We start from the raw sequence: 19,326 nt of genomic DNA on the forward strand, positions 1-19,326 counted from the left end.
GCAACAAATATCAGGGGAGGACCAAAGGAATGGAGCAGTAGGAACCAGCCCTGCTCATCTCATGGCTCTTCCCTGCACTAGTGTTTTTGTTGTTGCTGCTGATGCTGTTGTTTAGTCACTAAGTTGAGTCTGACTCTTTTGTGACCCTATGGACTGTAGCCTGCCAGCCTCCTCTGTCCATGGGATTTCCCAGGCAAGAATACTGGAGTTGGTTGCCATGCCCTTCTCCAGAGGAATCTTCCCATTTCAGGGATGATTGAACCCATGTCTCCTGCACTGCAGGCGGATTCTTTACTGCTGAGCCACCTGGAAAGCCCATAAGTGTTTTTACCCAACCTTTAAGCTTTGGGGTAAGTGACAGGAGATGCAGCATTCTGAAGAACTGCTTGACTGTACAGCTTTCAACTGAGGATCTTTCTTATTATTTTGTATGAAAGGGCACTTTGGGACTTGGAGGCTAGTGGGTACTCGCCAGCTAGATAAACATTTGATAGAATTATTGTCCTTGGTGAATTTTGTAAATAGACACTGACCCACTGGTTTAAGGCAAAGTGAAAATGAATGATGAGTTAAAAAGCATACAAACACTGGGTTATATGACTGGCAAGTGGGTAGCAACTGGCCTCGTCTTAGTACTTCTTTTCAAGGCTCCCTTCCCTCCTCTTTCCCACCCTCTCCAATTCTGCCAAATCTCAAGGTTTGAGGCAGTGGTCAAACTCCATGGTATAAGAATTGGTGTTCTTCATGATGCTTTCCACCAACATGACAGGCTTGGGGTTTCTTCCAGCAAAGCAAGAGAGCCAGGTGCAAATCAACATGGCTGCAGCTGCGCCACCTCCAGCACAGTAATAGGCCCAGCCAAGCTGACAGGTACCTGTGGAAACAGGGATAGAGACATAAGGGTTAGATTGTCTTCTCATACATTCTCTTGGAGATGTTATGGTTAAAGTGAGAGTAGCAAACAGTGAATGAGACTGGACTCACTCTTTTCTCTTTCTTCCTTTGCTGATGGCTGGTATTAGCTTTAGCAAAAGGAATGTTATTCTGTTACACGTCTGTAACAGAATGGGGGTGGTGTGGGTAGTGGCAGTGGTGGTGATGCTAATGCCAGTGATGACAAGAACAACTTGATCAAGTGTCAAGAACTATGTTAAATTCTTTAGACATAGCTCATTGATCATTATAGTAACTATAGGAGTTAGGTACTCTTATTATCCCTACTTATTTTATACAAGAAGAGGCAACCTAGGCACAGGTTTGTGGAAAATCACACAGATAGGAAGTGGTAGAATCAGGATATAAACACTTGCTCATCCTAAATCTGCAGCTCCGCACTTTTAACCACACTGATAGACTACACTGCATGAACTGTTTTCAAAGAACTATATCCTGTATCATGGGGAAATTTGCAGGCAAAATCAAATTACTTGCTCCATGCCATGTGTCTCTATTCTACCTAATCTTTCAACATCCAGGGAAGAAATATGCACTGGAATCAAGGCCAAGCTTCTAAGGGGTAGTTTCAGTTTGAAAGATAATGGGAAAAGTCACCTGTTCACAAACATCCACCCCACCCATCATTTATTCTAGCACAGGTAGATTCTTTCCTTTAAAGTATTTGAATTTTTTCAGAGATCCATCAGAAAAAGTCAATGCCCATTGAAAGAGAGCTATTATATTACAAGGGATCAGAGTAATAAATAACTGCTGAAATCAAGTGCTTAAGCGAATAGGACTCCAGAAATTGGAGTAGATGCCCAGTGATACAAAATGGCAGAGGAATCCTGAGAAACAAAGTGGCTTTCACCTACATCACAGTCCTATAGAAAGCAAGTCCTGACTATAGTCAGTCAGTGGTGATGTCAAGACTGATTTTCAGGGCAATTTACATTTTTTAATTGAGGTATAGTTGATTTACAAGACTATATTAGTTTTACATGTACAGCATTGTGATTCAGTACTTTTACAAATTATAGTGTTAGTCACTCAGTCATGTTCAACTCTTTGAGACCCTATGGACTATAGCCCATCAGGCTTCTCTGTCCATGGCATTCTCCAGGCAAGAATACTGGAGTGGGTTGCCATTCCCTTCTCCAGGGTATCTTCCTAACTCAGGGATCAAACCCAAACCCAGGGATTGAACCCAGGTCTCCCGCATTGCAGGCAGATTCTTTACCACCTGAGCCAGGGAAGCTCTTACAGATTATACTTCCATTAAAAGTTATAATTATAAGGCAATGGCTATAACTCACTGTGCTATACAATATATCCTTGTTACTTCTCTATTTTATACACAGTAGTGTGTATCTCTTAATCCCATACCCCTATCTTGTCACTCCCCCCTTTCCTAGTCCCACTGGTAATGAAGTTTCTATTCCATATCTGTGAATCTGTTTCTATTTTGCCATATACATTCATTTGTATTATATTTTTAAATTCCACATATAAGTGATATCATGCCATATTTGTCTTTCTGTTTGACAAATCACTAAGCATAATATTCTCTAGATCCATTCATATAGCTGCAAATGGCAGAATTACATTATCAATATTTTTATGACAGAGTAATAGTCCATTGCATTGGATTGGCCAAAATGTTTGTTTGAGTTTTTCCATAACATCATATGGAACAACCTGAACAAACTTTTTGGCAAACCATTCCTCTCCACAAATATATATACACCACATCTTCTTTATCCTTTCATCTGTTGATGGACATTTGGGTTGCTTTCATATGCTGTTTATTGTAAATAGTGCTGTTATGAACATTGGGGTGCATGTATCTTTTTGAATTAGTGTTTTCATGTTTTCCTGATATATATACAGGAGTGGAATTGCTAGATCATACAGTCATTTTTTGAGGACTCTCCAAACAGTTTTCCATAGTGTCTACAGCAATTGGTATTCCCACCAACAGTGTACAGTGTTCCCTTTTCTCCATGTCCTCACCAACATTTGTTATTTGTAGACTTTTTGATTATAACCATTCTAACAAGTGTGAGGTGATGTCTCACTGGTTTGACTTGAATTTCTGATAATTAGTAATATTGAGTACCTTTTCATGTACCTGTTGGCCATCTGTATATCTTCTTTGGGAAAATCTCTATTCCTATCTTCTGTCCAATTTTAAATTGGTTGTTTGTTTTAACAATATTAAGTTGTATGAGCTATTTTTTTTAATATTTTGGGTATTAATCATAGTAGGTCATGTTATTTGCAAGCATTTTCCTTCATTTCACAGGTTCTATTTTTATTTTGTTGATAGTTTCCTTTGCTGTGCAAAAGCTTTTAAGTTTAATTAGGTTCCATTTGCTTATTTTTGCTTTTATTTCTTTTGCCTTGGAAGACAGATACCCAAAAAAGGCATTACTACAATTTATGTCAAAGAGTGTTCTGCTGATGTTCTTTCCTACGAATTTTGTGGTTTCAGGTTCTTACATTTAGATTCTTGATCCATTTTGAGTTTATTTTTTTATTTTTTTTTCCATTTATTTTTATTAGTTGGAGGCTAATTACTTTACAATATTGTAGTGGTTTTTGCCATACATTGACATGAATCAGCCATGGATTTACATGTATTCCCCATCCCGATCCCCTCTCCCGCCTCCCTCTCCATCCCATCCCTCTGGGTCTTCCCAGTGCACCAGCCCTGAGCACTTGTCTCATGCATCCAACCTGGGCTGGTGATCTGTTTCACCCTTGATAGTATACTTGTTTCAATGCTGTTCTCTCTGAACATCCCACCCTCGCCTTCTTCCACAGAGCCCAAAAGTCTGTTCTGTACATCTGTGACTCTTTTTCTGTTTTGTTATCATTACCATCTTTCTAAATTCCATATATATGCATTAGTATACTGTATTGGTGTTTATCTTTCTGGCTTACTTCACTCTGTATCATGTGCTCCAGTTTCATCCATCTCATTAGAACTGATTCAAATGAATTCTTTTTAATGGCTGAGTAATATTCCACAGTGTATATGTACCACAGCTTCCTTATCCATTCGTCTGCTGATGGGCATCTAGGTTGTTTCCATGTCCTGGCTATTTTAAACAGTGCTGCGATGAACACTGGGGTACACGTGTCTCTTTCAGATCTGGTTTCCTCGGTGTGTATGCCCAGAAGTGGGATTGCTGGGTCATATGGCAGTTCTATTTCCAGTTTTTTAAGAAATCTCCACACTCTTCTCCATAGTGGCTGTACTAGTTTGCATTCCCACCAACAGTGTAAGAGGGTTCCTTTTTCTCCACACCCTCTCCAACATTTATTGCTTGTAGACTTTTGGATAGCAGCCATTCTGACTGGCGTGTAATGGTACCTCATTGAGGTTTTGATTTGCATTTCTCTGATAATGAGTGATGTTGAGCATCTTTTCACGTGTTTGTTAGCTATTTGTATGTTTTCTTTGGAGAAATCTCTGTTTAGTTCTTTGGCCCATTTTTTGATTGGGTCATTTATTTTTCTGGAATTGAGTTGCAGGAGTTGCTTGTATACTTTTGAGATTAATCCTTTGTCTGTTTCTTCATTTGCTATTATTTTCTCCCATTCTGAGGGCTGTCTTTTCACCTTACTTATAGTTTCCTTTGTTGTGCAAAAGCTTTTAAGTTTCATTAAGTCCCATTTGTTTAGTTTTGCTTTTATTTCCAATATTCTGGGAGGTGGGTCATAGAGGATCTTGCTGTGATTTATGTCAGTGTTTTGCCTATGTTCTCCTCTAGGAGTTTTATAGTTTCTGGTCTTACGTTTAGATCTTTAATCCATTTTGAGTTTATTTTTGTGTATGGTGTTAGAAAGTGTTCTAGTTTCATTCTTTTACAAGTGGTTGACCAGTTTTCCCAGCACCACTTGTTAAAGAGGTTGTCTTTTTTCCATTGTATATTCTTGCCTCCTTTGTCGAAGATAAGATGTCCATAGGTACGTGGATTTATCTCTGGACTTTCTATTTTGTTCCATTGATCTATATTTCTGTCTTTGGGCCAGTACGATACTGTCATTTTGAGTTTATTTTTGTATGTGGTATGAGGAAATCTTATGGTTTTATATGTAGCTGTCCAATTTTTCCAGCATCACTTATTGGAAAGACTATTTTTTCTCCATTGTATATTCCTGCCTCCTTTGTCACAAATTAATTGACTATAGTGTGTAGGTTTATTTCTGGGCACTCTATTCTGTTCTATTAATCTGTCTGTCTGTTTTTGTGCCAGTACTATGCTATTTTGATTAATGTAGCTTTGTAGATTAGTCTGAAATCTGGGAGGGTTATATCTCCAGTTGTTCTTTTTTTTTTTTCTTTTTCTTTTTTTTTTCAGTTGTTCTTTTTTTCTCAAGATTGCTTTGGCAATTTTGAGTATTTTGTGGTTCTACACAAATTTTAGGATTATGTGTTCTAGCTTGGTGACAAACATTATGAGTATTTTATTAAGGCTAGGGTTTTAATATTTAGTATTTTAATAGGGATTACATTAAATCTGTAGATTTATTTCTTTCTGTTGTATAGCTGTTTTAGCAATATTAAGTCTCCTAATCCAAGAGCATGAGCTAGCTTTTCCATTTCTTTGTATAATCTTCAGTTTCCTTCATCAGTGTTTTACAGCTTTCAGAATATAGGTTTTTCACCTTTGGTTAAGTCTGTTCCTAAGAATTTTATTCTTTTTGATGCAATTTTAAAATGGATTTTTTAACTTTATTTTTCTGATAGTTCATTAACAATGTATAGGAAAGCAATAGACTTCCATATATTAATCTTATATCCTGCAATGTTACAGAATTCATTTATTAGTTCTAATAGTTTTCTGGTGAATACTTTAGGTTTATTTATATGTTGTATTGTGTCATCTGTAAAAAGTGACAGTTTTACTTCTTCATTTCAATTTGGATGCTTTTTCTTTTTCTTGTCTGATTACTATAGCTAATACTTCCAATATTCAATATGTTAAATAGAAATGGCAAGATTGGGCATCACTGTCATCTTCCTGAATTTAGAGGAAAGGATTTCAGCTTTTCACTGTTGAGTGAGCATAAGTTAGCTGTGGGTTTGCTATCACTGGTCTATATTATACTCAGATACATTCACTCTATACCCACTGTGATAAGGGTTTTTATTATGAATGGATATTGAATTTTGTCAAAAAATTTTTCCTGCATCTATTAATCATGTGATAATCATGTGATTTTTATCCTTTCTTTTATTAATCTGTGTATCACATTGATTGATTTGTAAATACTGAAGCATTCTTGCTTCCCTGGAATAAACCCCACTTGATCATGGTATATGATACTTTTTATATTTTGTTGAATATGGTTTGCTAATATTTTGTTGAGGATATTTTCATCTATGTTCATCAAACATATTGGCCTGTAATTTTCTGTTTTTGCAGTATCTTTGTTTGCTTTTGGTATAAGAGTAATGGTAAAGTGAAAGTGTTAGTTGTTCAGTTGTGTCTGATTCTTTGCAACCCCATGGACTGTAGCTCGCCAGGATCCTCTATCCATGGAATGCTCCAAGCAAGAATACTGGAGTAGGTAGCCATTCCCTTCTCCAGGGGATCTTCTGGACCCAGAGATCAAACCTGGATCTCTTGCATTGCAGGTGGATTCTTTACCATCTGAGACACCAGGGAAGAGTAATGGTGCCCTCATAGAATAAATCTGGGAGTGTTCCCTTCTCTTCATTTTTTTTAATAGTTTCAGAAGGGTAAGTATCATCTTATCTTCATATGTTTGATAGAATTCCCATGTGAAGCCATCTAGTTCTGGACTTTTGTTTACAGGGAGTATTTTTGAAATTACAAATTCAATTTGACTACTAGTGATAAGTTGGTTCAAATTATCTATTTCTCTTTGATCCAATGTTGGCAGAGTGTATGTTTCTAGAAATTTTCTTTCTTCTAATCTGCCTAATTTGTTGGCATATAACTATTCCTAGTGTTCTCATTATTTTTTGTATCTCTGTGGTAGCAGTTGTTATTTCTCCTCTTTCATTTCTTATTTTGTTTATTTGGGCCTTCTCTCTTTTCTTATTGGTGATGCTGGGTGAATGTTTATCAATTTTGTTTATCTTTTTAAAAAACAGGTCTTGGTTTCATTGATCTTTTCTATTTTTTTATCTTTATTTTCTCTCTGATATTTATTATTTTCTTTCTTCTACTGACTTTGGTTATTTTGTTCTTTGTTTTCTAATTCCTTTAGGTGGTAGATTAGGTTGTTTATTCAAGATTTTTTTTCTTGAGGAAGGCTTTTGTTGTTATAAACTTCCCTCTTAGAACTGCCTTTGCTGAATCTCATAGATTTCGATGTGTTATGTTTCAATTTCCATTTGTCTTAAGTATTTTCTGATTTCCTCTTTGGTTTCTTCATTGACTCATTGATTTTTTAGTAGCATGTTGTTTCACTTCCATGTGTTTGGGCTGGAAATGGAGAGGCTAGAGCTGGAGCCAGTGTGAGGTGGGACTTCTGCTCAGTGGCTGTGACCACCCTATCACAGATTTGATCTGATCCCATGTTGCTGGAGGAAAAGCTCTGAAGTCTGAGTTCAGGTTGGCTCTGTTGCCTTTATGCATGTATTTTCCCTTCTCCCTAAACCAGGACCCTTGTCCCAGAGATGGGGAGTGCTAAAGTAAGGGGGCCTCATGCAGGCTCTCTGCTCAAGTCATCTGCAGACAGTGATCCAGACTGTCTCCAATAAACTGCCTATAAGGGTGCCTGCAACTGTTTCCTCTCTGCTCAAAGCCTCAGATGCAAGTTCCCTTTGTTCCTCATAGCTGACTACTGCTCAAGCCTCTGCCACCCATGCTACCATGCCACATCATAAGGCAGGCAGGGCCCATGTGAACTCTCACTGTAAATTGGGGATTGAGCTATAGTGGAATGGCTACCCTCAGAGGTCTAGGCTGCTTCTGATACACTGCTTGAATAAGCACCCATGATAACCACTGCTATTCTACCGAGACTTTGCCCAAGGACCTGATCACCTCTGTATCCCGTGGTTAACTAGTCTTCTCCTTGGTTGTGGCTGCCCCAGATTCAGTGCTGCATTGTGATGTGGAGTGAGTAGGGCTGGAGCATTTCCTTGGTTTGGGCTGGGGCACAGCAAGGCAGTCATGGGAAACTGGGCAGTCACCAGAAAAGAGCTCTCTATGCCCTGCCTAGGGAGCAAGCAAGCATGTGTACACAAGCACATAAGCAGAGTCCAGGCTTCCCACAGCCCCACTCCACCACCCCCCGATAATCCCTGTGGTTTTCCAATCAGCCAAAATGGCTTGTCTCCTATACATAGGACCCCAGGACGATAACTCTCACTGTCTCCATCCTTGCATTGTCCCTTTTCCTATGAGTCCCCTTTTCTTCCTTCCTATCAAATTACATATGTATCTTTCACATAGACTTGCTTGTGCAGGAGTCCTTCTGCCAGTTTCCAGAAGACTTTCAGTGAGACTTGTTCCACGCATAGATACATTTTTTGATGTTTGTGTGGGGAGGATGTGGTCCCCAAGTCCTCTCACTCCACCATCTTGATTGCTCTCCCCTCATGACAATTTATTTTTCAATAACCAATTATTTCTCTTCACATGGTTCCCACTGACCCTTAATTTTCCTTGTTTTAATTGTCTGGTTGGCATATATATAAAGAGTCTAAGATGCCCCCAAGTTAGGCTGCTTTGCTTTTCCATTATGGCCAGGCTAATTTATCCCTAATTTCCCACGTTAGAAATAATCTTTCTACCACCAAGGCATCACTCATGCTGTCTCTCTTGCTATGAAGAGCTTTTCCTTTTATTCACCAATTCATATCTTCCTAAGAATACTCTTCAGGATTCAGCACCTCCAGGAAATCTTCCCTGGCTAACCCCAGTGAACTCAAGTCACCTCAACCAAGTAGCCCTCCAGGAATTTATCTATATACCACTTACATGAGTGTACCTGTTAGATAAAATGTTGGAATGAAGATTTTCATATCATGTATTTTTCATTTACTCTTTACCTCCTTCCAGATTGTTGGCTCAATAGAATAAATGTATTTGTTTCTTTTTTGATAATGCCCCCCATGCTCTGTCAACAGTGGATGCTCAGTATGATTTAGCCTAACAATACTTCAAAGATAGATATATTTGCATTTTCAACCCTCAACACCCAAAACTATGACTTAAATTTTGAATTAAAATGACAAAATCAGCTATTCTATTTGTTTCTGGAATGTGCTATAAGGCATATGCGTATTCTGTTCCTTTTGCCTAAAATGCTTATTGCATGTGCATACATACATATACACTTCCCACCACTCTGTGTGGTCAATGTTCAACCATTCTTCAAAGCTCAACTCTGGATATGAAATAGAAGAAAGGAATCCAACTTCTTGAGTAACCGCAACATGAACAATGACAGTAGAACTCTGGGAAGAGTAAAGTGAAAAATACCATCTTGAGGCAAGCAGACAATAGATCTGGATCCTCCACTCCAACCTTATCACACCTTCCTTTAGACACTCAATTTTCAGTCACTCAGTCACTCAGTAAAAGTAGGAGGTTTTATATGTTTTGGGTTTCACAGAGTGAAAATTCCATAGAAGGGCAAACCTTCCAGTTTTGCCATCTTTACAAGGAAGGCTATATATAGGCTATATTGTACCTACTTCACAGACAGGAATGTGAGGCTCAGTTTAAAGCCTTTGGAAACTCTCTCAGAAGCAGCAGGTACAGGTAGGGATCCAGATCAAGTATCTTTGCTTTCAGTCTGGTTCTCTGCCCTCTACTGTTTTTCTCATCCTCCCAAAAGCCATTTGCCTCTTACAGGACCCTTAATCTGTAAGCCCTACAGAGGGGGATCCTGTGTCAATTTGCAATAGACTCACTCACCAGAGCTTCTTTCCTAACCTCTCAAATGAAAATCCCCTGTGCTCACATGACAGAGTAGGCAGGAGCCAGCTTTGTGAGGAGGGGCCACTGTCGGAGACTTTCCTCCTCTCTGCAATGCTCCCAATCTAGTCTAGACAGGCATCAGAAGTCTCAAGCTGCTGCTTCAGTTTCCTGTCTGGTCACCCCCACCCCCATTGGAGGGGCAGAGCTTTTTCTATTAGGTACATGCACCCTGGGGCCAGGGAAAGACTTGTTTCTGTAAATGAAAGGAATAAATGCATAGCATGCCATTACTCCAAAGCCCTAAGCAGGAAGAAAGCTGACAGTGGGCAGCTCCAGAGTGAAGAGCTAGCTAGAAAGGTCTTAATAAACCTTATTGAAGCCAAGTCAGAACCAGGTATCCCTGAGCTAAAAGCCAACACCAAAGTGCCCCCATTGCCACCCGAAGTGCACAATTTCCTCTCACAGAGATGCCAGTTAAGCCGCTGAACAGCATCTAAGCCCAAGGCTGCTATCACACAGGAAATCAAAGAGAAATAGAGGAAATATATCTCCTATCCAATCCTCTCCCCCAACCCTACCTGTTATCTACCTGAGAGAACAGAGAGGTTACAACATTAGCATTGCAAATGGGGGGAAAAGAGCAAACCTTTTAAGAACTACATTTCCAAGTTGAGAGCTGCTGTCATTATTCACATACTCCACAGAAAGCTTGGACACTGGTCTCATGGCCTACAGAGGAACTCGTGTTTTCTGTGGAAGGATGCAAAAGTAGGAAGCCGTGGGAATAAGCTACCACACTTTACCTCCAATCACCTTTTAGTGAAGCCCCATGGAACATCACCAATCCCTAAATTCTATTTCTTGAAATACAGTTGATCCTTCTATTCATCTGACAAATATTTATCAAGTATCTACTATGTGCCATACATTTTGAATACATCACCTCATTTGATTCTCACAACAGCCATGATTATTTCCATTTAGAGCTGAAGATTTAGTAATCTCAGAAACTTAATTACTTTACCAACTTACATGTATCAGAGTTGAAATTTGAATGCCAGGACTAAGTCCATGGTTATCCATTTCAACCAGGCCAAGAGAGTGGAATCAACAATACAAGTTATTATGGTCCAAGTTTTTTTTTTTTTTTTCAAAGTCTTTTTTTTTTATTATTATTATTATTTTTTTTTCCAGTGGGTTTTGTCATACATTGATATGAATCAGCCATGGATTTACATGTTATGGTCCAAGTTTTATGAGAAAGTATGATACCTTTGGGCTTCCCAGGTGGCGCTAGTGGTAAAGAACCCACCTGCCAATGCAAGAGATGAAGGAGACTCAGGTTCAATCCCTGAGTCAGGAAGAACCCCTGGAGGAGGGTATGGCAACCCACTCCAGTATTCTTTCCTGTAGAATCCCATGGAGAGAGGAGCCTGGCCGGCTGTGGTCCATAGGGTCACAAAGAGTCGGACACAACTGACGCAACTTAGCACACACGCATGCATGATACCTTCAGCTAGTTAATTCACTGTTCTTGGTCTCAATTTCCTTTTTCTAAAGTGAAGGGAATTTTACTAAAGACATTTCTATAAAGGCAGCTTTCAATTCAAATTTTCCATTCTATTATGAACATGATAAATGCTTTGAGAGACATACAAGTAAAAAATGTACGTAATATCCAGGGAAAGAATTACTTGTAACTGAGAGGATTTAGGTTCAAGTAGGGTTTTATAGAGTAGCTAGCATTTTAACCAGACTTTAGTCATGGGAAGGGGGCATTCTGGGTAGGGGGAGAGGTTGGTGTGAGCAAAGTTATACAAGTGAGAATGCAGACCACATGGTTCAGAAACAGCACTCCATTCAGAGTCATTTCAGAAAAGAAGCTGTAGATGGCAAATAATGAGCTGAATCTAGACAAGGAAGGATCATGACTCTGTCATCTTTCCCACCATGAGTGGAGAACAATGGTAATTTCTGATCAGATAATGATATGATAGAACAAAGTTTCTCATCCTTGGCAACATTGACAGTTTAGGCCAAAGAATTCTTTGTCGTAATGGGGGTGGGTAGTGTTGTTCTGTGAATTGTAACACTCTGGCCTCTACCTACTAGATGTCTACAACTTATCCCTGCTCCACTGAACTGTGAAAAACAAAAATACTGACAGACTTGGCTATGTCCCCAGGGTGGAGGTATTAAGAACCACTGAGTTAGAAGTACAGTTTGGGAGATTAAGCTAAAAGCTCTATGTAAAAGGGATTGGAAGTTCCTGTGCTATAGGCAGAGACCAGTTAACCAGAGGTCACAGATGCTGTGACACATCCAACAATATGCAAAGCAGCCTCCCACCACAAAAAATGATCTGGACAAAAATGTTCATATTTTCAAGATTGAGCAACTGTCATTGAGGCAAACACCACATATTTATACTTTGCATTATCTCCAAAATGAATCTTGATGACTGAAAGATTATCCCAGCAGAATGGATTCTTCTTCCTTAAGAACAGCTATGCATGGTTCCTCACTGACCTGGCAAACTGGCTGAAACTGGGGCCTAGTCAGCCTTGAGCATTCTAGTGTGCTAGCCCAGGGAAGCTGGGGAAGGTCAAGGAGAGAGATCTCATAACGTATTGAGAAGGAACTACTGATTCCCTGAGAGTCAAGAAACTGGAGTCTTTGAAGAAATCTCTTACCCCTACAGGATCTCAGCTCTCTCACCCTTAAAATGGAAGAAAATAATTAAGTATCTTTGTAAAGATAGAGCAATAGGATGAATTTTTGAGATCTCCTTCAGAAATAGCCAGGCTCACAGGTGCCTAGCCTTTCAGATTGAATGCATGGACTGAACCTGCATGCTGGAATTGTTCAAGGACCTGTGTCCCCAGAAAATACTGCAGTGAGCTGACATCACACCTGGGGATTGTGTCTACATACATGCATAGTTATCTGTTATAAGACAGACTGGGTGGCAGGATAGGGTGAGAGAAGAGGTCCTAACTGCAAATTAGCTTTATGCAAAGCTTCTAGATAAGCCTTGAGATAAGCCTGCTCCTTTTTGTGCTCTTCTGTATCATTTCTAACACTCTATCTGTGAGTCATTCCATTCCAGTATTGCATTTGCTGTGACAAGATCCCTCATAAGAGTTATTAAGTCATCACTCAGCAGTGGGCCTGACATTTAAATCAAGACACGTTGCCTTTTATTTCAAGCTGCAAATCAAATTGGTTTGGAGTTTGACTCTATTTCCTTTGATTCAGCATTAAGTTATTACATCTCCACTGTTTAGAGAACAAATTATCACTGTCTGCTACTTAAACTGACCCTGCTCCCTAGAGATCCAGTCCTATGCTCTTCAGGGACTTGTTGTCAGGCCCAATGTCAATGGTTCATGATGAGCAAATAGGAAGGGTTAGCCACAAGCTAATGTTTTTCATGAGTCCCAACAGTGGTGTGGGTGTCAGAGTTGGGAATAAGAGTAGGAATGAGTCTGATGGAGAATATTTCTCTGCAGGGGGCATGATTGTAGTTCCAGCTTGGAAGCCAATAATGCCAGTGAAGTAATCCAAAGAAAAGAGTCCTCCTTGGAGGAAGAGAAGAAAGGCATAAAAAGAGAGTGTGCCCACTTTGGAAGACAGTTTCTTACAAAACTAAACATATTCATACCATATGATCCAGCAATCACACTACTTGGTATTTACCCAAAGGAGTTGAAAACTTACAGCCACAGAAGAACCTGCACACAGCAACTTTATCCATCATTGCCAAAACTTGGAAGCAACCCAGATGTTCTTCATTAGGTAAATAGATAAGTAAACTGTGGTACATCTCAACAATGGACTATTATTCAGTGCTGAAAAGAAATGAGCTTTCAAGCCATGAAAAGACATGGGAAACCTTAAATGCATATCACTAAGTGAAAGAAGCCATTCCCAAAAGACTACATAGTATACATTTCCAATTATATGACCTTCTGGAAAAGGAAAAAAGATGGAGACAGTAAAAGGATCAGTGGTTGCCATGAGTTGCAGGAGTGTGGGAATGACTAGGCAGAGCACAGAGGATTGTTTAGTTCAGTTCAGTTCAGTCACTCAGTCATGTCCGACTCTTTGCCACCCCATGGACCACAGCACGCCAGGCCTCCCTGTCCGTCACCAACTCCCAGAGTTTACTCAAACTCATGTCCATTGAGTTGGTGATGCCATCCAACCGTCTCATCCTCTGTCATCCACTTCTCCTCCTGCCTTCAATCTTTCCCAGCATCAGGGTCTTTTCAAATGAGTCAGCTCTTCACATCAGGTGGCCAAAGTATTGGAGTTTCAGCTTCAACATTAGTCCTTCCAATGAATATTCAGGACTGATCTCCTTTAGGATGGACTAGTTGCATCTCCTTGCAGTCCAAGGGACTCTCAAGAGTCTTCCCCAACACCACAGTTCAAAAGCATCAATTCTTTGGCACTCAGCTTTCTTTATAGTCCAACTCTCACATCCATACATGACTACTGGAAAAACCATAGCTTTGATTAGACAGGCCTTTGTCGGTAACGTAATGTCTCTGCTTTTTTTTTTTAATAACAGAAGATAGTTAGAGCAGTGAAATACTCTGTAGGATACTATTGGGTTGGCCAAAAATTTCATTTGGGCTTTTTTTTTTTTCCTAGAAGATGTTTTCCCAAATGAACTTTTTGGCCAACCCAAAATAATGATGGATGCACATCATTATACATTTGCCTAAAAGTATAGAATGTACAACACTAGTAATGAAACATAAGGTAAACTATGGACTCTGGGTGATTGTGTTGTGTCAATGTAGCTTCATCAGTTGTAACAAATGTACCACTCTGGTAGGGGTGTTGATAATGGGGAAGACTATGGATGTGTGGGAGCAGATAGTATATGGAAAATTTCTGTACCTTCCCCTCAGTGTTGCTGTGAGCTAAAACTTCTTTATTAAAGTCTTAATAAAATGAGAGAGAAAGACTGAGGGAAGTCTGTCTTTTCAGTTTTTCAAGTCTTCCCCTTTAGAATCATTTGATGAGATGCTAGGCTCCTGAAAGGCTGGAGGAGAAGACAGAGAAGCAGAGATATAGAAAGAATACAGCAACCACTAACACCTTGAAAACTTATGAGGGCTAAATGAAATGTAATGGAATTTAGAGATATATTAAGTTTTTATTTCATACATGCATATGTGCTCAATCACTCAGTCGTGTCCAACTCTTTACAACTCCATAGACTGTAGCTCACCAGGCTCCTCTGCCTATGGAATTTTCCAGGCAACAATACTGAAGTGGGGTGCCATCTCCTACTCCAGGGGATCTTCCTAACCCAGGGATTGAACCCACATCTCATGTCTTCTCCTACATTGACAGGTCGGGTTCTTTATGACTAGAGCCACCTGGGAAGCCCTTGATTTGACACAAGAGTTGGCAAAAGTCAAGTTCTGAGAGCTAATACTTCAGAAAAAGACTTGCTTGTGACTTGAGATCAGTGGGAAGAAGACCTAGATATTAGTGTGGTAGAGGAGAGGCTGATGGAGGCAAGCCTTGAGGTAGGGCAAGAAGGAATAAATTTGCTTTGAGAATATAAGCAGCTCAAGGGTGTAGAGAGAGGACTGAAATCCTGTACAAAGAGAAAATACAAATTCCAGCAACTCATGGAGTCAGAATGTTGGGAGGTGGTTGATGAAGAATGCAAAGAGAACCATATTAACACCTGTTTTTTTTTTTTTTTTTTTTTTTTTTGGTCTAATTTAGTCCAATAACCAGGAAATTTGAAAAACACTGCTCAAGCCTTAGGTAGGCAAAATAAGGGAAGGAGTGTCTGCAGGATGTAAAAGGACCTGCAAAAAAAAAAAAAAAGGACCTGCAATGGGAACCAGCATAGTGCTGTCAACCTCAGTACTCAGAGTAGAGGGATGGCATAGATATGAACTACGCAGGATGTCTGTCTGGGGCTTTCATAGACTTCATCATATCAAATCAGGCTGCCAACACTGGCTCTGAGTGAAAGACCCTCAGCTACAGAGAGATACCTAAGTTTCCTTTGGAATTCCAAAAAGTAGATTGAGAGGGGGAGGACTAGAGAGAGATCAAAGGAGACAGTGAGACTAAATATGACAATGAGACTAAAGGGGAAGGTGAAAGAGCATGAGAAGAAAGGCAGGGGGAGTTTGTTGAGAGAACATTAGGAGAAGATCAGAACCCTTGAGAACACAATGTACACTGAGTTGAGATCTTCAACAAACCTCTTCCTCATGAGGGTCCTTTTTTTCCAAAGCAGACTCAGCTCAGGAAAAACAGGTACTCCCTCCATCACTGCAGCACCCTCTAAGCTTATGAGACCAAATCTCCAACCCACTGCCCCAGCTGCTGCTTAGTGTGTGTGGTTGGTGGACTAGGAAGGCGGTGAGGAAGAGGGCAGGTTGCTCCTTGCTTACTCAACATATTTTTTTTTTCCCGTGAGGACCTGAATTCAGTGCTAAGCATACTGCTGACTTCAGGGTCTCCATGAAAGTGAAAGTGTTAGTCGCTCAGTCATGCCTGACTCTTTATGATTCCATCGACTGTAGCCTGCCAGGCTCCTCTGTCCGTGGGATCCCCTAGGCAAGAATACTGCAGTGGATACCCATTCCCTATGCAGGGGATTTCCTGACCCAGGGATTGAACCCAGGTCTCCTGCATTGCAGGCAGATTCTTTACCGTCTGAGCCACCAGGGAAGGCCATAGGTAGCAGCATAAAAACATTTTTAATGCAGCCAAAGCCAAGTTAAATGAGTAGAGAACCTTCTCTGCTAGATTCAGTACAGATGCATAATTGTCAAAGATAAAGCAAAGCCAGTGAATTCAAAGGTACCTACACCCACCACAGCCCCCAGTGAAAAGATACCCAAGCCATGAGAATAGCTCTCTTCTCACTTGCTTCACTGAATATGAGTATCAGTAGGAGCTTAGATTGGAAGCCTATGGAAGATTCCAGGAGCCTCTCAGGCTCCCTTATTAGAGAGGAAGGCAAAGCAAACAAACAAGAAAACTTCTGAAAACTTCAGTAGTTCAGGTAACCATATTATTGCTAGTAGCCACTATTTGGCTGGCTTAGTCAGGTCTGCCAGAGAGGTAGGACATTCTGAGCTGCCAACCCCATCTTGGTCCAACCTGATGTTCTAAAAAGCAAGGGAAGGCCAGGGCACTTTCTAGAAAGTCAGGGTAGCACTCTAGAATCAAGTCCTCACCGTGACAGAGATGTCCTGATTTGGTTGATTGTTTTCTTGCTTTTACACAAACTTCTGCTAAACAAATTGAGTCCTATTGAAATCTGCCCCACCACTACTGAGCATTTGATTCTCATCTATCCTCATACTTTGCCAACCTGCTTTCCCTATTTATATCATTTCTTGCATCACTAGCCTGAGGTCCAGCTACTCTGCTCATGTTTTTTATTCCACTGGGAGTGAGGAGAAGGAATTATGTCTCAGACCAATATAAATTATGCTACTGGGTCTTTACCAAGATTGACCCCGTTCTTGCTCCTGAAAAGACCTCCATGTCACTCTGTGTTGTCCTTTGTATACTCCATCAACTACACTTAGGGTTCACTGGAGGCTCAGTGGTAAAAAATTCTCTGCCAATGCAGGAACTGCAGGAGACTCAGATTTGATCCCTGGGTCGGGAAGATCCCCTGGGGATGGACATAGCAACCATGCCATTATTCTTGCCTGGGAATTTTCATGGACAGAGTAGCCTGGCGGGCTACAGTCCATGGGGCTGCAAAGAGTTGGACATGACTGAAACAATCGAGCACACACAGGACACTTGGAGCACCTCCTCACAAGAACTTTGGGAATTACTATAGATTAAAAGTCTATGTCCCCCAAATTCCTATGTTAAATGCTAATGCTCAGTGTGATGGCCTTTGAAGGTGGAGCCTTTGGGAGGTGATCAGGTCATGAGGACAGAGCCTTAATGAATAGAATTAGTCTTCTTATAAAGGAGGAGAGCTCCCTTGCCCCCTTCTGCCATGTGAAACACAGTAAGAGAATGGTAATGTACCAAATAAGGAAGTATTTCCTTACCAGACACTGAATCTGCTGACACATTGATCCTGGACTGGCCAACCTCCAGAACTGAGAGAAAAACATTCTGTTGTTTATAATCTACCCAGTCTTTGGTATCTCTCATAGCAGCCCAAACAGCCTAAGACACGTACTCTCCCCAAGAGACAGGTTTAAAAAAACAAAACAGCTAAGGAAGTGTTGGACCTCTGACTCAGTATGAGCTCTCTAGGATATTTGACCTCTATAAATAAAAAAAAAAAAATAGCTCCTCTTCTCTAACATCTGCTCAATAGACCTTTTCTTGCATCCATCTGAAGTTTCTCAGCTAATTGGGTCTGTAACTGGAATAGAAATAGCTAATATTGGTTAAATGCCTCCATGAGCCAGGCACTGCATTAAGCTCTTTAAACATGTTGTTCTCACATATGCAAGATCAACAAATCGGATGAGTAAAAGGGTACCAGCGACAGATGTAGAACAAAGAAATACAGTATTAATGTGATGAGTGTTATGACATAGAGTGACAAAAGGGTACAGATGAGGTGGGTCAAATACAGTTTGAAAGGGGCAGGGTGTTTTCAAGAAAAATAAGGTAGGTGAGGAAGACCAGGAGCTGACAGTGGCTCAGATCATGAACCCTTTATTGCAAAATCCAGATTCAAATTGAAAAAAGTAGGGAAAACCACTAGGCCATTCAGGTATGACCTATATCAAACCCCTTATGATTATAATTGGAAGTGACAAATAGATTCAAGAGATTAGATCTGACAGAGTACCTGAAGAACTGTGGACAGAAGTTCATAACATTGTTCAGGAGGCAGTGATGAAAATAATCGCCAAAAAGAAATTCAAAAAGGCAAATGGATGACTGAGGAGGCCTTACAAAAAGCTGAGAAAAGAAGAGAAATGAAAGGCAAAGGAGAAAAGGAAAGATATACCCATTGAATACAGAGTTCTAAAGAATAGCAATGAGAAATAAGAAAGCCTTCCTAAGTGAACTATGCAAAGAAATAGAGAATGGGAAAGACTAGAGATGTCTTCAAGAAAATTAGAGATACCAAGGGAACATTTCATGCAAAGATGGGCACAAGAAACAACAGAGATGCTGTGGACCTAACAGAAGCAGAAGAGATTAAGAAGAGGTGGCAAGAATACACAGAAGAGCTATACAAAAAAGATCTTAATGACCCGGATAACCACAATGATATGATCATTCACCTAGAGCCAGACATCCTGAAATGTGAAATCAAGTGGGTCTTAGGAAGCGTCACCACAAACAAAGCTAGTGGAGGTGATGGAATTATAGCTGAGCTATTTCAAATCCTAAAAGATGATACTGTGTGAAAGTGCTGCACTCAATATGCCAGCAATTTAAAAAACTCAGTAGTGGTCGCAGGACTGGAAAAGGTCAGTTTTCATTCCAA

General features: G+C 40.2%; 1 protein-coding gene across 1 annotated transcript in view; it reads right to left on the reverse strand.

Moving 5' to 3' along the window:
• Positions 1-325: 325 nt before the first annotated feature.
• The window catches only part of LHFPL1 (LHFPL tetraspan subfamily member 1), a 52,337-nt gene continuing 33,336 nt past the window's right edge, over positions 326-19,326 (reverse strand). Inside the window, exon 3 of the mRNA XM_061137261.1 lies at positions 326-874. Coding sequence (XP_060993244.1) covers positions 693-874 — 182 coding nt within the window. The 3' untranslated portion in view covers positions 326-692. The remainder of the gene's footprint in view (positions 875-19,326) is intronic.

Source organism: Dama dama, chromosome X (genome assembly GCF_033118175.1).
Source record: "Dama dama isolate Ldn47 chromosome X, ASM3311817v1, whole genome shotgun sequence".
NCBI lineage: Eukaryota > Metazoa > Chordata > Mammalia > Artiodactyla > Cervidae > Dama > Dama dama.